This window comes from Helianthus annuus, chromosome 13 (genome assembly GCF_002127325.2).
Source record: "Helianthus annuus cultivar XRQ/B chromosome 13, HanXRQr2.0-SUNRISE, whole genome shotgun sequence".
Taxonomy (NCBI): Eukaryota; Viridiplantae; Streptophyta; class Magnoliopsida; order Asterales; family Asteraceae; genus Helianthus; species Helianthus annuus.
This window is the reverse complement of record NC_035445.2, coordinates 173,211,050-173,236,057: the sequence shown is the minus strand read 5'-3', so window position 1 is coordinate 173,236,057 and position 25,008 is coordinate 173,211,050. Positions and strand designations below refer to the sequence as shown.

The 25,008-nt window shown below is 37.3% G+C and overlaps 2 protein-coding genes across 3 annotated transcripts; both read left to right on the top strand.

Annotated features, from left to right (window-relative positions):
* Positions 1-12,364, top strand: LOC110891471 (dynamin-related protein 1A). Its single transcript, XM_022139170.2, has 16 exons — positions 1-321; positions 532-595; positions 687-791; positions 872-973; positions 1,250-1,300; positions 1,400-1,461; positions 1,813-1,903; positions 9,373-9,437; positions 10,253-10,447; positions 10,524-10,643; positions 10,910-10,980; positions 11,067-11,292; positions 11,405-11,455; positions 11,539-11,767; positions 11,848-11,987; positions 12,068-12,364. Exons 1-16 carry the CDS (start codon positions 193-195, stop codon positions 12,194-12,196), a joined length of 1,830 nt encoding a protein of 609 aa, XP_021994862.1. The 5' UTR covers positions 1-192; the 3' UTR covers positions 12,197-12,364.
* Positions 12,365-14,642: 2,278 nt separating this feature from the next.
* Positions 14,643-20,661, top strand: LOC110891472 (beclin-1-like protein). Of its 2 annotated transcripts, none has more exons than XM_022139172.2 (9): positions 14,643-14,926; positions 17,691-18,160; positions 18,249-18,373; positions 18,470-18,518; positions 18,826-18,984; positions 19,089-19,174; positions 19,519-19,590; positions 20,142-20,218; positions 20,311-20,661. In XM_022139172.2, exons 1-9 carry the CDS (start codon positions 14,779-14,781, stop codon positions 20,313-20,315), a joined length of 1,191 nt encoding a protein of 396 aa, XP_021994864.1. In that variant the 5' UTR covers positions 14,643-14,778; the 3' UTR covers positions 20,316-20,661. The 2 variants fall into 2 exon arrangements, with proteins under 2 accessions (XP_021994864.1, XP_021994863.1); XM_022139171.2 differs by having other exon boundaries at positions 20,069-20,218.
* Positions 20,662-25,008: the final 4,347 nt, after the last annotated feature.

The following is a 25,008-nucleotide window of genomic DNA, read 5'->3' as shown; positions in this document are numbered from 1 at the left end:
AATTTCAAAGTTGGTTTTGTTCTCGAGTTTGAAAAGTATTTGTGGAAAGACGCGGACAAGGTCAGGTTGTTGTTGTTGTTACCATTTGATTCAATCAAAATCCACCCGAGCCGAGGATCTCTCCCACCACCAGCAGGCTTTGACTCTCCGATCTACTACTAGTAATTGAGAGAGTAGAAGAATCTACTAGTAATGGAGAATCTGATAAATCTGGTGAACAAACTGCAGAGGGCATGTACCGCCCTTGGTGATTTCGGCGAAGGATCCTCCCTCCCCACCCTTTGGGACGCCCTCCCTACTATCGCCGTCGTCGGCGGTCAGGTACTTCTCTCGCTCTTCAGATCCAGTCCACAGATCTTCATTTGCATCAATCATTATTAGTCGTAGTAGCTTTTACTTTTAGATCTGCTCTGCACTGCACTTTTATGGATTATATTTATAGACCTAGAAAATAGTTAACCTCCTCTCCTCTCCTCTCCTCTCATTCACAACCAAGCCAGCCCTTCCTCATAACTTTTCATGTCATTCTAGAGCTCTGGAAAGTCATCTGTGCTGGAGAGCGTTGTTGGCAAGGATTTTTTGCCTCGTGGATCTGGTAATTACATTTCTTTCACCTTATCTTCTTTTTGGCATCTCCGTTTGGCGTTTAACCAGACTAATATGTATGTATGTTTGTATGTATGCAGGGATCGTTACACGACGTCCCCTTGTTCTACAGCTTCATAGAATTGATGAGGGAAGAGAATATGCCGAGTTTGCTCACCAACCAAAAAAGAGGTTTACTGATTTTGGTATGTCTCTGTCTCTGTCTCCTCTCTTATTATATTTATTTAATACCTGTAGCTTCGTTGCTCTTACTTTTATTGTGCAGCTGCTGTCAGGAAAGAGATTGCTGATGAGACTGATCGTGAGACAGGTCGAACCAAACAGATTTCATCCGTCCCTATATATCTCAGCATCTATTCTCCCAATGGTGAGATAGCTTGCTTGTTTCTTGCATTTCCTTGTGTTTCTTTATCTGTTATGCATCCCTTATCTACTCTTTTAGCTGGATATTTGAGTATTATTATTAACTCTTCAGCAAAGATGCTACGCTATTTTTTTTAACCTTCTTAACTTAACATTCCTGATACTTAGAAGCTTTGAGTGTTGATTTGTTCTTGCATTTGGTTTCTTGTACTATGAGATCACTCTGCTGAAGACTAAAAACATAAATTATGACACGATTGTTAATGTATGATGTTGGCAGTTGTGAATTTGACCCTGATCGATCTTCCTGGTCTGACAAAAGTAGCTGTTGGTAAGTAACTTCTTTTTATTTTTTTATTGCTGTTGCAAATTTTAGGTAAGTGGTAGTTTCAATGATCTTTCTCGTATTACTCCTGTATGATCTTTGTAGAGGGCCAGTCAGAGGGCATTGTGCAAGACATTGAAAATATGGTGCGGTCCTACATAGAGAAGGTGGGTACATTTTATTCAACTTTTAAGTGATGCTTTCTGCATTTGCAAAGATCTTTCCCACATTTCCTGCTCATATATGTTGGGGACATGTTAAACATTTCCCTCTGTTCTGTAGGAGATTATGGCAAACATTCCTTGCACGTGCTTATCGACTTTTTAGCCTCTATTTTCCTGTAGGCAAATCTTTAAAATAGCATCATTTGGCTGCTTTACAACAACAAAAAAAAAAGCAACTTTTCCCATTGCACTGATGCTTCATTTAAAATAGTATAGTAGTGGTCTTTTCAACAGAGTATTGTGGTTTCTGCGTATCATCACATATTGAAAATTATTTATCTGCTTGCTTTGCAGCCTAACTGCATTATTCTGGCAGTTTCTCCTGCCAACCAAGATCTGGCTACATCAGATGCTATAAAAATTGCCCGTGAGGTAGATCCACAAGGTTTGTAAAATATTCTTCTCATGATATAACCTTCATGTGGTAGTTTGGATTTTCTACTTTTCCTTTTTTATGGATGATTCACTTGTTTGAGTAATTTGATGCAATAACATAACGGTGACTCATGATCGAACAAAAAATTGGATCTCAAGATACATTTTCTTATGTGATGTGGTTAGACCAAAAAGGCTGGAAAAAACTAATACTGAGAGAGTGAGAGATGCATGCATATAATAAATTATTTAACAACTGCATTGGGAGACAATGAGATTTAGGAATCTTGTGGCTCTGCATTCTATTTTAATAGTCTAGTGGCTCTTGTTAGAGGTATCGGATCAGAGTAGGCTCGAGCGGAAGCGGAACAAACACACACACACACACTAGCAGAAAATAAAGAACACGAGAATTTACGTGGTTCGGTCAAGGTGACCTACGTCCACGGGTTGCAACTAGGGTTTTACTTTTATTAGATGCTCACAACTGTTTTCAGAATGATACAGACTACAGTTACATAATAGGTATTTATAGAACAAGATTAGGGTTTCCTACTTGGTCAACAAGTTAACTAAGTGGGCCTAATAACTAGGGCCGGCTACCCTAAAGCCTACGAACCCAACAATCTCCCACTCGGAGGCTTTGCATAGTCCACAAAGTGCATCCAAGAAACCCATCACCAGTAACTTCAGTAATCTTTACGTTCAAGTCTTCCCAGCCTCCAGTTCCAAGAACAAGCTAAGACTTCAGTTAAATCCAAGCCACCTAGTTGCAACCACACCTCTCGTCAAGTAACTGAGAGACCAGTTGAAGCTCCCACAAGCTCCAACCCAACAGTCTTATCAGACCCATTCTCTATCTCAACTGGCTTGCACGATCCACCAGCTCCAGAGATACACCGAGAATTAATACCACTCTCCACATTTTGCAAACTATTTCCAGGAGAGCTTTTTTCTTCAGTCGGAACCTTCGTCTTCAAAACCCAACGGTTCTTTGTGATTGTACCCGGAACACGACCCATGCTCCCACCATCACCAAATCCCCTGATTGGCTTAAACTTAGACCCCCGACCACATTCAACTGACATCCCCGAAGCACCAGGATTCAAGTTCGCAAATTGAACCCTCTTCCGCTTACTAGATTCAGTGAACCAGACTTTATGTTGTACAGGGACGGCTACTCCCTCAACAGGTATCTCAACTAGATACAACGATCCTCGTCTCCTCCCACAGGCAACAACAAGATTTCCATCAATCACCTTCCACTTCACACCACCAAACTTAACATCTAGTCCCCGTTTATCCAGTTGACTAACAGAAATAAGTTTCTTCGTTAAACCTAGAATTACCCTGACGTTCTTTAAGTTCCATGTAGTGCCCAGTGGAGTCTTCAGATTGACATCTCCCATACGCGTAACATTAAGAACATGACCGTTAGCTAATCGTACCTTTCCAAAGTCTCCTTTTTTCAGATTCACCATCGTCTCCCCGCTGTGCATGGCGTGAAACGAAGAACCAGAATCCATAGCCCAAGAATCTATAGACTCTTCACAGCAAACCAGTACGTCACCGTCAGATTCATCTGACACAACACTGTTTACATGCTGCTTACCATCCTCTTTCTTAGGATCAGGACACTCGTTTTTAACATGCCCCTTTTCACCACAGTTCCAGCACCTCACATTCTTCCCAGCTTTAGACAAGTTTTTCCCACGACTCCCACTGCTTCTGTTATTCCCTCTTCCCCTGCTAACACTGAGCATATCAGAAGTAGATCCTCCACTAGTGTTCCTCCGGCGAACGTCTTCACCCAAAACACTATCCCGGACCCGATCAAACTTCAAATTTCCAGTTCCAGCAGTTTCAGTGACCGTTGTCACAAATCCTGACCAGCTATCAGGTAAGGAAGATAACAGAACCACAGCCTGAGTGTCATCATCCAATTTCATGCCCACAGTTGCGCTAACCTGGACAAAATTGAATTGACTTCTTTAATGTGATCAGCAACTGAACTGCCCTCGTTCATCCTCATATTAAACAGTTCCTTCATCAAGAACACCCTATTACCGGCAGACGGCTTCTCATACATATTTGACAGAGCTGCTAACATATCACGAGCAGTTGTTTCTTTCATGATATTAAATGCAACGCTCCTCGTCAAAGCCAATGTAATTTTACCTCTTGCCTTTTTGTCCTTTGAGTTCCAAATTGCCTCGGCAGCTTTATCCATTCCAGCAGGTTTTTCTTCCAGTACCACATCCAAATCGCATTCACTAAGCAACGCCTCTATTTGCATTCTCCACCATGCAAAATCAGTACCGTTAAACTTCTCGATTCGGAACTTCCCGTCTTCAGCCATAGCAAACGAGAAAACCAGAAAAAACCACAAGGAACCAAGCAACCAAAACCCGAGCAACTTTCAATAAACCAGAAACCCGAAGTACCCGAACCAGCGACTTCTCCTGCAGACCCGAGCGTCAGCGAATAACCAGGGTTCAAGAACCGAAAACCTAATCACCAAACACCCTAAAACCACCATATCTGCAACAGCAAACCCTACGGCGCAAACCCTAGACCTTACGAGCCGTAACCAGAGAATAGGTACGGGCCGTAAACAAGTCAGCGGCGACGGCAGCAACAACAGATCAAGATCTCTCGTCCAGCTCTCCCCCTCTCCTGTGATAACCGTGTGAACCGTGTGTTTAACTGAACCTTTGGCTCTGATACCAGTTGTTAGGGGTATCGGATCAGAGTAGGCTCGAGCGGAAGCGGAACAAAAACACACACACACACTAGCAGAAAATAAAGAACACGAGAATTTACGTGGTTCGGTCAAGGTGACCTACGTCCACGGGTTGCAACTAGGGTTTTACTTTTATTAGATGCTCACAACTGTTTTTAGAATGATACAGACTACAGTTACATAATAGGTATTTATAGAACAAGATTAGGGTTTCCTACTTGGTCAACAAGTTAACTAAGTGGGCCTAATAACTAGGGCCGACTACCCTAAAGCCTACGAACCCAACAGCTCTGTATTCTTTTTTCTAGTGGTGATGCAATACACATTTGCAGCGGTGCATGCTGAACATTGCATGAAAGATTTGTCATGCAGATAATGTGCAATTTATGAGTTCTTTAAAAGAGTGCAGTGTGGATTATTTGCAACGTCTTTCACTTTTTCCCAAACCAAAGACGTATAAGTTCGGACAGCTAGAATAACTTTGCTTCAACATTGCAAAATGCTACTTAGTTGATTATAAAACTGGAGATGTGTAAAGTTTGTCATAAATAGGTTTTATGACAACCTACGCGTCTTGTTTTCACTTGGAATGATGGAATTAGTGGTTGGTGATGATATGATGTTTTTCACTTTGATTCAGTTTTTAAAAAAGGCTGATTCTAATAGCAATGTTGAAGTTGCTACCGTCATATGTGTGTGTGTGTAGGGCATGCCAAAACAAACACGGTTTTAAGTAGAGAACCTGATACAAACCCAACTGATCCAGGCCCAGCTCCACTTGTATTTAGAAATCCACAATATGATCCAGGGCCCAATTAGATGTAGTTTAGAACGTGGGAGTTAACCCACGTAGTCAGATTTCTAGGGTAAAACTGTTCCCGCTTATTTCTATGTTAAGTACGACGTATTAGGGTTAATTGTTTTAGGGATGTTTATGTTTTATTTGTCTGGTTCTATTCCAGTATTTGGAGAATTGCCATCTCGAATTGGCTAATTTGTATTTCAGTTTCAGTAATTTAATCGGTCAGTTTTTAGTTTCTATCAATTTGGTTCCATTGCCGGGAATACAGATTCAGATTCAAAACCACTCTTCGCTATTCCAGATCCAACCCTAGCAATCTCAAATCCGATCCACCCAATCAATCATCTCTGAGATACGATGGCTCCTCAAACACGTAGCAGTTCAGACCCACTCCAAACAAACCCTGACCACTTGGCTACCCAATTGGCGGCTATTGCAGCCTCCATGGAATCCCTGATCCAGGCCCAGCTCCAATTTGTATTTGGCTAACCTGTCACCGGGCGGGAAGTATTGATACAAACCCAACTGATCCAGGCCCAACTCCACTTGTATTTAGAAATCCACAATATGATCCAGGGCCCAATTAGATGTAGTTTAGAACGTGGGAGTTAACCCACGTAGTCAGATTTCTAGGGTAAAACTGTTCCCGCTTATTTTGTTTAAACTAATTGAATATGCAGCTAGTCTGGTTCTGGGCTTGGATTTGGGTCGGGTTCTGGGCTGTTTGGCACTGGGTATGTATCAATACTACCCGCCCGGAGACACGACTTGTCCTCAAGTCGAAACACGGGAAACTGTTCTTCCAGGCGATCGTAAATTTTCCAAGTCTTTTCCTCTAAAGGCCCCAGTAACGAAGTAGCTCTTGAATAGGATGTCCTGCGTCTGAGACCGAGCGGTAGGCAAGGACTGTACCAGGTTGGATGTCCAGTTTTGCCAAACTTTTCTGGCGATACAGTTGAATCCCTATAAAGATAATATCACTAGCATCCAAGGACACATTAGTCTGCTTTAATGCAGCTGTTTTTTCATGTTTTTAATAAATAGCTTAATGAAAACATCAATGTTAATTTCTGATTCTGCATCCTCCGTTTCCTTGTTGGTGTCGAGTGGCTCGTCTTGTCCTTCAGAGGTTTCCAGCAGGTTGAATGTACCCATTCTGAACCTATGATCAGCAGCTCGTCTTTTGAGAAACCGAGTTTGGTTCTCTATCTCTGTACAATGAGGAAATTGGCGCTGGGGTGTAGGGTTTTGGGTAACAGACTGAGAGGCGTTTTTAGCATAGGCTGAGATAGGTTTTGGGCTTGGGCTACATGTAAAACTACTAGTGGGCTTAGATGAATAGATCTTGGACTCATCTAGGGTACTGGCAGCATTATACACGGTTCCAATTTCCTTGATGCGCAATTCAGCCTTCAATTCTTCTTTCAGACTATCTTGCTCTTCATCAGTCGGCGTCTCTTTTATGCTATTCTCCACCGTAATCTTCAAATCACTGGCTGATTCTTCACTGTTACGACCATCTCGGATTACCTGAGCCTTGATCTCTGCGATGTCCTTCCGCATAGAGTCTATGCTGGCTGCAATTGATGCTAATTGAGAAGTAAGTACAACCTGATCGCAGGAACTGTACCAGGTCTGCACCAGCTTCGAATTTCCCGGCAATGGAACCAAATTGATAGAAACTAAAAACTGACTGATTAAATTACTGAAACTGAAATACAAATTAGCCAATTCGAGATCAAATACTGGAATAGAACCAGACAAATAAAAACTGACTGATTAAATTACTGAAACTGAAATACAAATTGATAGAATGGCGGCTGGATCAGTTGGGTTTGTATCCATGGAATTCCCGGCAATGGAACCAAATTGATAGAAACTAAAAACTGACTGATTAAATTACTGAAACTGAAATACAAATTAGCCAATTCGAGATGGCAATTCTCCAAATACTGGAATAGAACCAGACAAATAAAACATAAACATCCCTGAAACAATTAACCCTAATATGTCGTACTTAACATAGAAATAAGCGGGAACAGTTTTACCCTAGAAATCTGACTACGTGGGTTAACTCCCACGTTCTAAACTACATCTAATTGGGCCCTGGATCATATTGTGGATTTCTAAATACAAGTGGAGCTGGGCCTGGATCAGTTGGGTTTGTATCAATACTTCCCGCCCGGTGACACGACTTGTCCTCAAGTCGAGATGAAGCAGTTCGAGCGAAGTCTTCATGATGGCCACTGGAGTTTACGCGACTGATAACGACCTGATTATCCTCTTCGTCGGCAGCTTCGAGGAGCTTGAAGGTCCCTGTTTTGCAACGGTGTCCGGGCCCATACTTATCCCCGCAACGGAAGCATTCACCTCGAAGATACCGGCCCTGTTTTTCAGCATCAAAGAGACGAGTGTCTGTTGGTTTTTGGGCTGCAGCAGTCGGAATTAAAGTGTTGGAGGCTGCTGGGGTCAGCTCTGTTTGGACCGAAGAAGAAATAATTTTTTCAGATTTCATATGGCTAACTTTGGATTCGAACTCAATAGCGATACTCATGGCTTTGTAAACAGTCCTTGGTTTGTGAATTCGAACGTCAGCCTTGAGATCATCCTTGAGGCCATTCAAAAATACCCCTAAGAGGCAGTGCTCAGGCCAATTAGTCACGCGAGACGAGCGTTTGGCAAACTCCTGGCGGTATTCCTGTACTGTTCCAGTTTGTTTGATGCTACATAAATGCTCGTCAGGGTTTTGAAACTCCGCAGGCCCAAAATTCTTTTGAAGGGCTCGAACCAACTCATCCCAGAACTCAATAGCTTGATCGGCGGAGACCCACGAGTAGAAATCCAAAGCATCACCCTCCAGATGCATCGCTGCAACATCAACCTGCTCATCTTCTGGTATATTGTAGTACCGGAAGTACTTCTCGGCTTTCAAAACCCACCCTCTCGGGTCTCCATCACTGTAAGTTGGAAAATCAATCTTGTTATAAGGTCGGTAACGACGATGATTGCTTCCAGACGAATCTTCATCATCAAATCTGCTGGGACCCCGCCAATTTTCTCCTTCTTCTTGTCGCGCGCTTTGAGAGTGGCGACTTCAGTTTGCAGGGATTCCATGGAGGCTGCAATAGCCGCCAATTGGGTAGCCAAGTGGTCAGGGTTTGTTTGGGGTGGGTCTGAACTGCTACGTGTTTGAGGAGCCATCGTATCTCAGAGATGATTGATTGGGTGGATCGGATTTGAGATTGCTAGGGTTGGATCTGGAATAGCGAAGAGTGGTTTTGAATCTGAATCTGTGTTCCCGGCAATGGAACCAAATTGATAGAAACTAAAAACTGACTGATTAAATTACTGAAACTGAAATACAAATTAGCCAATTCGAGATGGCAATTCTCCAAATACTGGAATAGAACCAGACAAATAAAACATAAACATCCCTGAAACAATTAACCCTAATACGTCGTACTTAACATAGAAATAAGCGGGAACAGTTTTACCCTAGAAATCTGACTACGTGGGTTAACTCCCACGTTCTAAACTACATCTAATTGGGCCCTGGATCATATTGTGGATTTCTAAATACAAGTGGAGCTGGGCCTGGATCAGTTGGGTTTGTATCAGAACCACATAAGCATTTGAGCGTAGTGCACACCAGATATAGTGAGAGAGAGAGAAGGAGAGGGAGGGAGAGAGAGAGAGAGGGAGAGAAAGAGAGAGAGGCATGCGGTTATGTAACGCTTTATGTATTGAACTTAAACTAAAAGTGCAAGTGTTTTATGCGGTTCTTGCAGTTCTCAACATAATATTACTCAGTTTGCCTGACATTTAAGTTAACATGGTTTCTTAACATTGTCATGCATGCCGGTTCCACGATTGATGTTTATTTAATTTTTGTTTGTTATTTGTTAAATTTTCTTGGTTAAATGTGCATGTACAGGGGAGAGGACGTTTGGTGTTTTGACGAAGATTGATCTTATGGACAAGGGGACTGATGCAGTTGATGTAAGCTGGGCTTGAGTTTTAGTTTTTTCATAATTGAACCCTTTAAATGATAATTCAGCCAAGTGTCATTCTATACATTCTGCTTTTAATCTAGCTGTAAATATGTAATCCTTTTAAATGTTGAATGAATACCCAAAGGGAACTGCCTGGCCTTGGTTTGAAAAAAGTTCAAATATATTACGTACTTAGTAACACTTTTGAATTATTATCTATAAAAAAGTTCAAATATTATGTATTTTACTAAAGGTGGCACTTCATGTACCTGGCGCTTTTTTGTACATATTTGTTTTACTATTTTTTAGTGTTTAAAACATTAACAAGTTTAAATTTAAAATATTATCTATAAACAGTTTTTTAAATACCAAACGCCTCACGTGCTTAAAGCTCCTGCCTTGTGCATCAGCTTTTGGAACCTCAACGCCTCGAGCACCTCAAAACTTTTTAAAAACAAGTGCCTGACTAAAAACCACTCTGTTCGTTTCATCACAACCGACTTCTGAATGGCATGCTCACTACTTATCAACTCCAAAGATGTGAGTTGATTCATCTTCTACATAATTGGTGTGCGAAAAAAAACAGGGCATTAAATGCTGAAGTAATCAGAGTAGTTGTTATATTAGGAAGTAGGTTTAATATGGATTTAATATTATTAAGGTGCTGTGTATGCATTGATTCTAGTCCTCTTGACATGTTTAGAGGCATTTTTTGTATTGAATCCTACATGACCACCAAAGTGAGAAAGTAAGCCTTGATATTTTTCCGAGGTTTTAGGTTTCTTTTATTTGCAATTAAATGAAGATGCACTCACTATGCAGATATTGGAAGGGAAATCTTATAAGCTAAAGTTTCCTTGGATTGGTGTTGTGAACCGATCTCAAGCTGATATTAACAAAAGTGTTGACATGATTGCTGCTCGGAGGAGGGAGCAGGAGTACTTTGCCAATACTCCAGAGTATAGACATCTTGCTAGCAAAATGGGCTCTGTGCATCTAGGGAAAGTGCTTTCCAAGGTAGATGTTGTGTTTGTCTTTCTCCTTTGTGCGTAATTAAGGATGTTTATTAAAAGATATTTATTTATTGTTTCAGCATTTGGAAACAGTCATTAAGTCACGAATTCCAGGCCTTCAATCCCTGATCAACAAAACGATTATTGAACTTGAAACAGAATTGAGTCGTCTTGGGAAGCCCATTGCTACTGATGCCGGAGTAAGCATCTCCTTGTTTTCTCATATCTTCTTTTTGGTTCAATTTGCATTTGTGAATCTGAAATATCATTCAGATGATGCTTAACTGTGGCTCTTAATCTAGATGCTAGTTATTTATATAAGGTGATATGTGGTCTAGTTATTTTTTTAATGTGATGCGTGGTCTTAGCTATTAAATTAGAACTCAGGACGCTTTAGTGAAAGTTTTTCTCTTTGTACATTGTGTTAACTACATTACACGCTTCTCTTTTTCTTTCTGCATCGCAGGGAAAATTGTATATGATTATGGAAATATGTCGTGCTTTTGATCAAACGTTCAAAGAACATCTTGATGGCATGTATGTATCAGAAGGAGCTTCATGTTTTTTCTCAAGTGTTTCAGTTATTGTAATATCTCTGTAACTATTGAGCTTATGCTTTACAGACGACCCGGTGGCGATAAAGTTTACAGCGTATTTGATAATCAACTTCCTGCTGCTTTGAAACGATTACAATTTGACAAACAACTGGCTATGGAAAACGTGAGAAAACTGATCACAGAAGCTGATGGATATCAGCCTCATTTAATAGCCCCTGAACAAGGATATCGCCGTCTGATTGAATCTACTTTAATAACTATCAAAGGTCCTGCCGAGGCAGCTGTTGATGCGGTAGTTTCTCTTTTTTACAGATTTCATTTGTACATCTTTTCTATAATCATGTAAAATGTTATCTTGATTTTGAGATAACATTTGATTCGTTTCTCTTTCTTATTGGCTTCAGGTTCATGGTGTACTGAAGGATCTGGTACACAAGTCAATTAATGAGACCTCGGTTAGTCTCGAGATCCACTATTGAACAGCGAACATGAATATCATTTCATTTTGAAATCATAAATCAATGGTTTGTCTGTCTAGGAGTTGAAGCAATACCCATCCCTGAGAGCGGAAGTTATGAATGCAGCTGCTGAGTCATTAGATAAGATGAGAAACGAGAGCAAGAGAGCTACTATACAGTTAGTTGATATGGAATGCAGTTACTTGACAGTTGATTTCTTCCGCAAGCTTCCACAAGATATTGAAAAGGGAGGGAATCCAACGCACTCAATTTTTGATCGATATAATGATTCGTATCTTCGTCGAGTCGGTAAGTGATACCACATCTCATCACACCCAATTAATTAATTCATCTTCTTAATTCTGTCTGTCTGTTGATGGATGATGCAGGATCGAATGTGTTGTCTTATATCCACATGGTGGTTGGGACTCTACGACACTCTATCCCAAAGTCTATTGTGTACTGTCAAGTGCGTGAGGCTAAACGTAGCCTACTTGACCATTTTTTCACTGAGTTGGGTGCAAAAGAGGTGAGTATACTGGCACAATTAATTAGATTGATTGATTAGTGTTTAAGGTCATATTGTGAACGAAGGAGGTTGGTTGACAGGGTAAGCAATTGGCTAAACTGCTGGATGAGGATCCAGCAATAATGCAGAGGCGATTGGACTTGGCCAAGAGGCTGGAATTATATAAATCTGCCCAAACGGAGGTTGATGCAGTTGCGTGGGCCAAGTAGTCAGCTTCTCCTCCAGATATATCATCCATCCAGTTGTGTGCACCAAAAAAAAAAAAACTCCTGTCATGTCATGTTTATAGTATCACGTTACCCAGACATTTCTTCTACTTGATTATTCTTGGAAATGATTAGATTTATGTTTTGAGAAAAAGCATATAATTCAGTTTATTACAACAACCATCACAAGGAAGGAAGGAAGGAGACACTTACAACACCCACTAGACAGACTAAAAGTGAAAGGGTAATGGTGGGAGTAATGTTCCATGATTCGTCTCGACTTAGCATTATCTACAAAGGTTGCATTGTCGAGTCCTTATTTGTTCTAAACTGTATGCTTCTTTTTCTCATGCCTTTCTCGACTGACTGATGTATACGAGAAAGAAGAAATAGCTCAAGTTTTTTTTTTTTTTTTTTTTTTTTTTTTTTTTTTTTTGTGATTTTTAAACTTACCATTTAAAATTTTTAAATTCCCAATGGTAATTGATGGAAGTAATTCAATTTCCATGAACACATTAATTTGAATAGAATGTTGCACTAAATAAATAGACTAAATATAAAAACATAAAAACTGATATTTCATTTTATTAACTCTCCATCATCGGTTTAGATTTTAGAACTTCAAGCATCTATCAACTATCTAGTGACCCAACCACCTTTTGTATGTTAACTAGTAAGTCCCCCGGTACGATGATGCGTGAACGTGCATACTACAAAATATAAAAACATATTTACTACACTACTAGATTTAATTATACATCGTATGACCAAAAGAAAACCCTAGAAAATAAGATCTTGATATGCTCAAACGGATATCACCACGTATTTTATATCAATTGAAAACCATAAAAATGAATATTGATACTGGCAATGGCGAAGCTTGAAAATTCCCACCGGGGGTCGGAAGTCACCAGACCTAAATTTTTTTTATCGCTTTGTTTCGAGGAGATATGTTCGGGTCGGACGTCGGTGATTCAATTCGGGTAGGGTAGGGTAGAGTCAAACATTAATATCAAATAAAAAACGTTCTCAAACTTTAAAAAGTAAACATTGTTTAACAAACAACTAAACTAAGACACCAAAACACTAAAAAGGAGAGGAAGATGGGTACCCGGTTTAGCTGGATGAAGAATTATAGTTCTGTTCGTCTTCCTTTAAGATTTTCGAATTCTTCAACTATAGACTCCGAATCAAAGTTATCTGCAATTATAGTTCTAGGCTTATACTCTTCAAACTTTATTTGATAAACTCCTAATGATATGTAAGCTAGTCTTACTTGCTCCTTTATATTAACCGGATATTCCACATTCCGAGACGCTTATGGGTATCTCTTTCTAGACTACTAACACCCACTTCATTGATGTTAATCGGATTTTGAGGAATATCATGCTCTTGTTGAATGTTTTGATTCGCTTCATTAACTGGTTCACTTGTTGAAGCTTTTTGACGTTTAATCTCGTTGTTTTCATCATCAATTCCCTCTACGTGTTCTTCATTCTTTCTTTTGAAAAAAGAAGTTGTGCTTTTATACTTCCCTATAGCATAATCTAATAACACAACAAGTTAACAAATCACCCTAAATTTCAACCTCTAGTTTCTATCTAAATCACATTAAGATTAAACAAATAAAAATAGACATAATTACAGAAAGATCCAACAAGTTTATGGCAAAAAATCGGCCCTAATTTCACCCATAATTTCAACCTAAATTACATATATTGCAACCCTAAATTAAACCTAAAGATTAAAAACACATACCTTATGAAAATCGAAGAAGAATCACTCGAAGTCGAACAAGCAGCGTAGCCAGTTAGCAATTTTTTTTTAAATAAGGTGGACTTTCTATTTGGGCTATAGTTATTTGGCAATTGGGCCACAAAAAATTCATTCTTCCAAACATGTTTACAAATACAATATTTGGACCCAAATATAATTATTTAGGCTATATAAATAATTTATTTGGGCTACACAAGTAACTTTTTTTTTATAAAACCAGGGGGTCGAAAACGTATATACCTAAAAAATTCTATACGAAACGTACATACATAACACTACTGAGCGAAAAGTTGGGGGAGGGGGGGGGGTTCAGACGCCCCCCGTCCCCTTGAAAGCTGCACCCCTGGATACTGGTACCGATGTTATTCTAGCTGTATCGATTGGTTTGTTACCTACCGATACAATACTAGCGCACTTGGTATACCTTACGATACCAAAAGATGTTTTACTTTGAATAAATTTAAATATTTTACTTTGAATAAATTTTGTTCCACCAAAAATTACATCAGAATGTTGAAGAATGTTGAGGAATATAAAAGTAAACGCAATTCCGTATTTAATTTTGCATTTAGTTACGTTTAAAATTACATCATAGTAGTGAGGAATATAAAAGTAAACGCAACTCCCTCGTATTTAATTTTGCATTTAAAGGGGGAATAATGTGAAATGAGATGGTTGAGGGTGTGAATGGTAACATTGGCAAAGAAAGTCGTATATAGTATATCGATTGCGTCCAAAATCAAAGAAAGAACGAACGAAAGAAACATATGCAGTGTTGATCATCATCATCGGATCGGAGATGATATGAGATGAAGAAGAGCAGCAGTAACAATATGGTTGCGGCGGCGGACAAGACTCGGGCCTTGCCCGTAGACCCGAATCTTCCACGGTGGGTCTGCCAAAACTGCCATCATACTCTCTCCATCACCGGCGTCGATGATTCCACCTACCGACCGGGTTAGGGTTTCTTCTTCTTCTTCATCATCAAATTCTTATTTCGATCATCTGCTTTGCTGTAGTATAATATAGTATAGTATGCGAGGATCTGGATTATTTCCAACAGGAATAAACCCTAGCCTAGGCCCTCGTCGAATATTACCCTCTTAACATAATAAAACATACTTATAATAAATAAAATCAAACAAACGCAGCATCTGTTTACTTTTACTTACTGGACAGACAAATGCAGTAGACTCTGATATGTAGGATCAAATACCTGACTAGGTTTTCAAGAAATTACATAATGAAGCAGATATTTTACTTATGCTACCAAAAGCGCAGGGGCGCGCGTTGCGCCTAGGCGCACCTTTTAAAACTAAGCAACTGCCAAGTGTTGAACTACCTTATTATATGATTAATAAAAATATCATTACAATAGACATCTTTTCTTTCGTAATAAAATGATTTAGAAGGTTATGCATTAGAAAAACACTTTGGACGATTTTCGACTACTTGGGTTCATTCAACTCACTTGGTCTATCTTCTTTGAACTAGTTTCTTTTTTTCTTTTTACTTTACCCATTTGACCAGTTAGCGATACATCATAACCCAAATCGATCTGCACATAACGTTAAAAAATAAAAATGCTATGCATACCCATACAAGCCAACGTAACGACTGTGCTCCGAGTACAATCTCTGTGGTATCAAGTTCCTCCCATGAATCCTCTTCAACATTGTTTAACGTTGGTTTCAAGGAGCTTAAAGAGCTTCGTGCAGTATGTTCACTTCTTGGACATCCTCTGTAATATGAACTGTGTTCATATCCTGTTATGAGGTATTTCAAACCGAATATTTTGGGTTTTAAAAATTACTAAAATCATTACAGAGTGAAACGAGAAATAAAAACAACATACCCTCATCTCAATATCTCAAGACAGTGACAATGCTTCACAAGTTCTGAAACACTAAATGATGTGATGTTGCTGCAATGACTGCGTATGAAAGCTGTATGAATTCATATAGCATAAAAAAGTCGAAAGTAATTAGGTATAAGTTAACATTCCAATTTCACCTTATGTCCATGGCTCTCACATGTTTGCAAATCTCTATCACTTTCAACAAGCCAATATCAGTGACTTCTGAATCTGATAAATCGAGAATCTCCCATGAGCTCTCTGCCAATGCAATGATGACATCGTCATCTAGCAACTTTCTTCTTCTTGCAACGGCCATCTGATAAGTTGATCATTCATTTCAACAATTCAGACTACACCACAACAATCCTTTTATAAATAAAAAAACCTCAAGTATCTCTGACAAGCAACTCATGTGTATCATTCCAGTTTTTTGTATAGTTAATATATATTTTTTAAATACAAATCTGCAATGCCAAACTAACAGACTAAAATATCTGAACCTGCAATTTTATGTACAACTGAGATGTTAATAATCATAACACAACCAAGATACCTACCTTAATGTCTGGTGGGAAACTGGTTAAAACCGCTAAATCCTCAATAATATCATCAAGATGCTTGCCTATTATTCCAAGACACAAGCTAACCAGAGCAGGGGGTTTTCTCTTCATAAAAGGTGACCCTGTAGGCTGTACACCATAAAACCATTTGTAAGCAAGCTGATGTAAAACAAACAAAATACATACTCCTTCCATTACTAAAAGCCTAAAATACAGTCCAACATTAATATTCCATGCCAGGTCTATTTTTCATAAAGGCAAATATAAATACAGTTTTTTTCTTTAATCAATCACCAACACTTCTTTATTAATAAGTCCTTGGTTTTAAAATGCACGAATACGGAGCGCATGATGCGATGATGAGATCACATCGCTGCAGCTGATGTGTGATCATAGTTGTTAATAGCGGCTATAGCGACCGCTATAGCGCGCTATGTAGCCTTGCGACCAAGTGTCGCTATATGGGTCTTAGCGACGAATGGCGAAGTTAGCGACAGTTAGGTATTTTTTTTTTTTAGTTTTTCACCTCTCGTTTGGGCCATTTTTTAATAAAAAAAACTGCATAATCTGCTTAAAAAGGCAGAAGGTTAAATTGTGCAAAAGCTGCCTCACGCGGGCCCGGGTTTTCGGAGCTGCATTCATGTCCGCAGGACGTGCGGACACGCACGAGTTCAATTAAACTGCAGTTCAGAAACTCATTTTTTGCACTAACTATTAGTTTTTGTTAAATATACATGTAAAATAGCATATATACAAGGGTATTTTGATGTAATATACATATAAAAATTTTCAAAAATCTTTTTCTAGTGTAATCGCTATTTACAAAATAGCCGTCGCTATTTGTCGCTATTCGCTACGTAGCGTATAGGTGCCTTGTCGCTATTTGTCGCTATTCGCTATCGACAACTATGTGTGTGATGCGGTCTATGTTTTACAAATCTGATTGAACAAATCTCATCACCAATTGAGCAATGGGTTTTGATAAATTTGATGATGAAATTGGTTTGTATTTAATTTTTTATATGATGATTAATTTTATATATATATTTTAATTCCGCCTCGGTTCGTCTCGATGCGTACGCCTCGTGAGGCGAAAGAAAACGCCTCGAGGCACGATTCCGTACTTTTAAACCTTGCCTCATTCTAGTTAGTTTGGGCATGGAGTTTGAGGAAGAGCTTGTAGTGTCATGGGTTTTAATTAACTTGTTAGGAATAGAAACTGCTTGTTGCTTGATGTTGTAATTACTAATATGAGTATGATTGGAAAATGGAGGCAATTAATATAATGAGTTGAAACATTCAGGATCTTCCATGCATGGAGCAGGGAGTGTGTTAGGCAGTCGCATGGATCAGTCATTTGTTGTGTTGCCAAAACAAAAGCCTGGCATTCCTCCTCGTCCGGTGCAGTCTGTGAAGGCGATGGAAGAATCGTTTGTGGTATTGCCTCCACCTGCTGCATCTGTCTACAAGTCTGCTGATGGGACCACACATGTTCCATCACATGATGAGAGTACCGCTCCTGCACGTGCAAATAATTCTGGGTTCCACTCAACCATAACCGTCTTAAAGCGTGCATTTGAGATTGCCACAACCCAAACACAGGTTGAGCAACCTTTATGCCTGGAATGCATGAGGGTATTATCTGATAAGCTTGATAAGGAGGTTGAAGATGTCAACACTGATATTAAGGCATATGAAGCCTGCCTTCAGCGATTGGAGGGAGAGCCACGCAATCTGCTTACCGAAGCTGACTTTTTGAGAGAAAAACTAAAGGTCATACACACAATCTCTTGACTTTTTTGATAAACTCATTGCAGGGTTTTTTTTTTATACTCATATCTTGTTTTAAATGCTATTGAAGATAGAAGAAGAAGAACGTAAACTTGAAGCAGCAATCCAAGAGACCGAAAAACAGTGTAGTCAAGTAACTGGCGAACTAAAGGAACTTGAACTTAAATCTAATCGCTTTAAAGAGTTGGAGGAACGGTAAGTTGCGTTTGACATTATTCAACAGGACTCAATACCATCATCATCTGTGTAAAGGGTTACCGACTGTGTTTGATTTTTTTTTTTTTGTATCAGGTATTGGCATGAGTTCAATAATTTCCAGTTTCAGTTGATATCCCATCAGGTGAGTGCAGCCAATCCTATTCTCTACGAATGTTAATAATGACAGTATATCTGAGGGAGTTTGTATTTGATATGAATCTTTGGCACTTTAAGGTCTTGAATAAGCTGCAGCCATGCATAAGTTGGTACTGAAAAGTGGGTGTAGTAAATGCAACCAGAGGCTCGTATTTGTTATGTTTTATGTCCATGTGATATCACATGGCATTTCTTTGCAGTGGCCATGGAATCAGATATAATATTATATGTTAGGCAGTTGGTTGCTTTCTTTGACCTTTGTAATATTAAAGTCTGTTTGTTGTTTGTGGCAGGAAGAGAGAGATGCAATATTGGCGAAAATAGAAGTTTCACAAGCACATTTAGAACTTCTGAAGAGAACGAATGTCCTGAATGATGCATTTCCAATTTGGTATGATGGAGAATTTGGAACAATTAACAATTTCAGGCTGGGAAGACTGCCTAAAATTCCAGTATGTTGCTTGCACTTATAATCAAATTGGTGGGCTTGCTTGCTGTCAAGATGTTTAAATCTTTGTTAGCTAACTGGTTGCAATTGTGAGAAACACTTACTTAGGTTGAGTGGGATGAGATAAATGCTGCATGGGGTCAAGCTTGCCTGCTGCTTCATACAATGTCCCAATACTTCAGACCAAAGTACCAGTATCCTTCTTCAATTCTCTCTACCTTACATCTTTATGCATATTGCATAGAACAAAATTAAAATGCTCCTTATACCTTCTTCACAGGTGCCTGTATATTTTTTATTTATTTCTTCAAATATTTTATCAGTGTTATTGCTACAGAAATTTCTTTTAAATTCCTCTACTTTTAGTTCTTTCTTTGCCATGAATGATATTCATGCATGGCATGGCACACATAAGAAGCTTTTGATGCGCCTTGGGGACAGATGACTGTTATGACAGTGGTTGTGAAGGGTGGGTTTGATCCAAGTGTTAAATATTGTTGTTGATAGGGTATTATATCCTTAACCTAGGGTTGAGCAGATACCGAATAAAAATTCTTCCTATGGGAAGTTATCCTCGGATAATGGACACTGGCAACAATACTTATGAGTTGTAAGTTTTTATCCTACCTTGATTCACTTTGTTATTTGCAATTCTGTGATCACTTATGGCCTTTGCTGATCATTTACATCTGATCAAGTGCTTATCCTTTTTAGGGTCTCATTCCTTACTTAACTAACCCCAATGAAGTTAAGTTGCTAAGTTAAATCAAATGGTCTGGTGTTGATGTGGCATAATCGGGTTTGGTAATAATTAAAAAGGAGTATTTATGAAACTGGGATAGGTCAACTGGCCAAGACATCTTTTATTCCAAATTCTGAAAAAATTAATATCTCATTTATAAATAGAGGGGTGAAGTTGGCCTTTTAGACCAACATGACCATTTATGTAGTGTTGAAATTGACACGTTTTATAAGAGAGAGAGAGAGATCACCAGTCCACACATGATTGAAATGATTTGTTTTGTTATTATAAAGTGAGTGAGTCAGCATATAATGAATGTGAGATTGTTGAGCTGATAATATAATAGGTTTGGTCCTGTGAATCTGTTTTGGAGCACTCGATATGACAAGGCAATGACGCTGTTCTTGACATGTCTCAAGGACTTTGCAGAATTTGCAAACTCCAAGGATAAAGAAAATAACATACCAGCTGATAAATGTTTCAAGCTTCCGTATAAGTAAGTTGTCTTATCTCTCTGATAAGTGAATAATAATAATGTTAAGAAGAAGAAGATGAAGTGAATAATGTTGCATATGGGGTGTTCATCAGGATAGAGAATGACAAAGTGGAAAGCTATTCCATCACACAAAGCTTCAACAAACAGGAGAGCTGGACAAAAGCTCTCAAGTATACCCTCTGCAATTTGAAGTGGGCACTCTACTGGTTTGTTGGTAATACCAATTTTCAGCCGCTGCTCTCGCAGGTCCCATCTTCATCTTCTTCAACTTCTTTGTACAGAAAGCAGCAGGGCTCCAAAACAAGTTAATATATTCCTACTGTAATTTTATAACAAGACAACAAGTTTGTTTACTAACAATGCATGCAAATCAAGTAAAATGGTAGTACACTCTGCACATATATATGTATCAGTTTGAATTATTATTAACTTTAATCCCACAATATGTAGTGTTTAAACAACCGCGTCTATACCATAGGGATCACCAGTTAAGGAAATTGATATGATGATATAGCTATCAGAGTTTGGATTTTAAGCTTGGTTGTCCTCGGTATTTCAATAGCTTTACTCAATCAAATTTTGTAATAGAGTAGACGGTAAGTAAGTTATTTTTAAATTTCTTGACCATTTTATAAAAATAATTATCTTGTTAAGAAAATATTTCTCTATGTAAATGTTGGCAAGTGTTACGGAGTTTTATCATGAAAAACAGTATAACGAGCCTCTCACAATTGAATCCAATCGAATTCTGGTCTTGTTCAAAGGACTTGTGTTGATGATTCCAATCTTTTGTGTCCCTTAATTGCTTTTCCTACTTCTTTATTTGCATTTGTTCATCGTCGTGCTCCCCAAAGTGAAAAAAACCGCATTCACATTCTAGTTTATTTACATGTGTTAACCCTTTTTTTTTAAACGGCTAATTTCTTTAATCCCGTGTCGTTTGTGGGACTTGAATCCAAGACCTTCCCCTTCCTAACCTAGGTGTTTTAAAGGCATTGCCTTTGCCAATCAACCACCACCCCATTGGTACATGTGTTTATTTCGGCTATTTCTGTCCATAGCGACTTTGTGAAGAAAAGTAGAAAACAAATTGCTACTTATGTTTTTCTTTTTTTCTCAAAATCAAACCATATATTGCAATAACTAGCTTATATCCCATGTGACACAGGTTTAAAAAAGTAAAATTTAAAACATATAAATAAATATGATGTATGATTTTTTTTAAAATCAAAATAACATGAAAGGATTGGTGGCGCAGCTTGTTGCCCGTCTACCTTCTGTTTTGATGTAACTTAACAAGTTTTCTGGACTTTTTTATTATATTATATAAAATATCAAGGGTTAAAAAAAAAGTATGAAACCAAGTAATTTAAAATAATAATGTTTTGACACTTGTCAATATCATTTTCCATTTTCTATTGGAATAATGGATTCTAATAATCCTAACTATTAGTCGTTGACCGTCAACGATCCCAACTTAAAAAATAACAAGTGGACCTTTTCATATATTGTAAACTAATGGACCTTTACTAAACCGAAAAAGATAAAAGGACAAAAAGAAATTAAGGTTCTTTAGTAAAAGTCCATATGTTTACAATATGTGAAAATGTGGGACAACCACTGGTTATTTTTAAAGTTGGGATTGTTACCGGCCAACGGCTAATAGTTTGGATTATTAAAATCCATTATTCCCTTTCTGTTTGATGAACACAAGTTTTAGTTTAGTAAGTTGTTCATGAAATATAAGTCGACATCTCCATTTTTTAAAATGTTCCTATGAAATGTTTATTTAGAGCGGGCTACTAAATGTACCCCCTCTTGTTACTCTTCATACCTCCTTTCCATAAAATCACATCTAAACTTATCATATTTACCCCCTATACATGTCATATTTTTTAAAAGTATTCTTTTAGTTACAAAACAAATTTAAAAGTGTAAAAAACTATTGTAGACGTTTTTTTTTTCAAAATTTTTGTTTGTTTTTTATATTAATTTAAAAAACATATTTTTTTTAAAGTGTTCACTTCGATCGAAAGTCCTAAACTGGTTTTAACTTCCTTATAACATACTCCTTACACTAATTAAATTTAAACTTATATTGATTGTTAATTTATAGTTTGATAAAATTATTTTAGTACCTATTGTTTATTTGTTCACTTACATAGATGGTTTGAATGATTAATATGTGCTAGGGCTCTATAAACACTATTTTAAAAGAAAAAAACTTTATTACTTTTTAATAAATAAAAATTATTAATTATTTTATAAACACATTTAAAGTATTAAAAATTATAAAAGTAAGATCTTTAAAATATAAACTAGACGAGGGAAAAATATAATATAAACTTTTTTTAAAAAAAAAAGAGTTCAAAACTTTTTTTATTGTTTTTATAAAAAATGTTAGTATTTATTTATAAAGATGTTCAATAAAAAAGCATAATCAAAATACGATTTGAGAAAGTGTCTTTAAAAACAATATCCGAGAACTTTTAAAAATATGTTTTTTAAATAAAAATTAAAAAACAATTTAAAAAAAACATCGGTAATATTTTTTTACACATTTGAATTTGTTTTGTAACAAGGAGAATATTTTTTAAAATGATAATTTATATATGGGGTAAATATTACAAGTTTTAATGTGATTTTATGGAAGGGGGTATAAAAAGTAATAAGAGGGGGTACATTTAGCCTACCCCTTATTTAGAGAATGAAATAACATAAATTAATGCTGATCTAAAGTAGAATAATAAAAATAAGTAAATAAATAACAAACTAAGTAATTTGACATGAAAGTGTAAGAAAAATTATAAAATTACATTAGAAATTTATAAAAACTTCTTTGTATACAACATTTGATGTTGTATTTGAAAGATTACCGTCACTATCTAGAATAACAACTTTGAGGTCATCTCGTCTTGTAACTCTTGATAATGCGACATACAATTGACCATTTGTAAAAACTGTTTTTTTTCAAAAACAAACCAACTCTGGAGAGTGATTGTCCTTGACTTTTTTTTATGGTCATTGCAAAAGATACGGTAAGCGGGAATTGTCTTCTTTGTAACTTAATGTGAAGTTTTTGTCTGTAGGTATCAACGTAATTCTAGGAATATAATGACGGTCCCAACGTGACTTCCGGATATAATCTCTACATGTATAACATGCTTACCCAAATAAACCACATTTAATCGAGTTCCATTACACAATCCACATTTTTGATCAATATTTCTAATAATCATAATCGGAACACCTACCTTCAACACTAACCTATGGTTGGGCAAACCTGAAGCTTTAATCCATTAAGAATATGAGGTGAGCATAAACTATCATCTAAATTCTCATTAACCATTTCTGTTAGACATATACTATCTGAACTTAGATATTGTTTTTCATCTCCAGGAAAAACTGAGAGCAACCGATCGTTAATTTCTTGAACAACATCATTTTTTTGGAGCCAGGATTGCTCTTTGATGGAAGAAATTTTGATAATTGAAATGATCTACAAGAGACGGATATACAATATCTATTAACTCAGACATGGGATCTGATGAATCTTTGATGAGAAGATCTTTGGGTATTTGTATTTTTGCATCACCGTCATTGATACGACCAACGTTACCTTCCCCTATATCCAAAAGCCATTTTGCAAAGTTTCTAGTTTTCTCTATTTCAAATGAATCATTTGAGGTACTCAACCTCAAGGTTTTTTTTTTTTTTTTTTTTTTTGTCAATTTAAGGACCTTGCAATTTCTGCAGATGTAAGATGAACTTAAAGAAGCATTTACAATTTGTTGTCTACTTCCACCTGGGACCACCGGTAGTATTTGTCGAAATCTCCTCCAAAAACTATAACTTTTCCACCAAATGGTATTTTTGATGATGCTCCAGATACAGATCTAAAAATGTCTTTTAACGATCTTTCGAAAGCTTCAAATCCATGATTATGTACCATTGGTGCTTCATGAAGCAAAAAAGAATCCTCATCTAAATTTATAGGAATGTGAAATCGGGAGTGAGCAGTCCTCCCTCCTGATAGCAAAAGAGATGCAATTCCACTTGAAGTAACACTTAAAACGATTTTGCCTTAAGATCTTATACATGCACATAAGGTCTTCCAAAGATATGTTTTTCCAGTTCCACCGTAACCATAAACGAAAAACACGTCTCCTTTGTTGTTATCAACCACCGTGATGATTTCTTGATATATAACACATTATTCACCAGTTAGTGAAGAAAAAAGGTTATGGAACTCTTCGGCTAATATCTCCTTGTCGTAAGCCAACTCTTCACTAAGTAAAAGATTGTTTGCGGAAGATATACAATCATGATTAGGAAAAGGAATCGTTGAAAACCTTTTTAGAGTCGAATTATTTCTAAGTAGAAACTTTTCAATCTAAAAAATGTTAGGTTTTAAATTTGATCTTCATTAAGTACTAAACCTATATAAAATTTAAAATAATGTTAAAATGATATAAATTACATTAACTATAACATTTGTATATAAAATAATATAATGGATAATACTTGATGTTTTAAAATAAGATGTTGGTTGTAGAGAATGTCATCTGACAAGTAAGTGATTGTTCTTTCCCACACAAATTCAGGTCTAGACATACTTTCGGACATTAACATTGTACAAAATAAACTTCGTAAATAATAACCCGAGCCTGTGAAACTTGCTTCTACAATTGCTTTAACATATTCATTGTCATCATCCAAAAGGCCATATGCATAACATGCATCTCTAAAAGTAGGATATTCAACATCATTTACTGTTCTAATATCCTCGA

Excerpts from the sequence above, each read along its gene's own strand:
- LOC110891471 (XM_022139170.2), top strand. The coding sequence starts at position 193 with ATGGAGAATCTGATAAATCTGGTGAACAAACTGCAGAGGGCATGTACC. Across the intron at positions 10,644-10,909 it reads CCATTGCTACTGATGCCGGA|GGAAAATTGTATATGATTAT; the intron begins GTAAGCATCTCC and ends TCTGCATCGCAG. Across the intron at positions 11,456-11,538 it reads AGTCAATTAATGAGACCTCG|GAGTTGAAGCAATACCCATC; the intron begins GTTAGTCTCGAG and ends TTGTCTGTCTAG.
- LOC110891472 (XM_022139171.2), top strand. The coding sequence starts at position 14,779 with ATGAAGAAGAGCAGCAGTAACAATATGGTTGCGGCGGCGGACAAGACT. Across the intron at positions 18,374-18,469 it reads TTTAAAGAGTTGGAGGAACG|GTATTGGCATGAGTTCAATA; the intron begins GTAAGTTGCGTT and ends TTTTTGTATCAG. Across the intron at positions 18,519-18,825 it reads TTCAGTTGATATCCCATCAG|GAAGAGAGAGATGCAATATT; the intron begins GTGAGTGCAGCC and ends TGTTTGTGGCAG.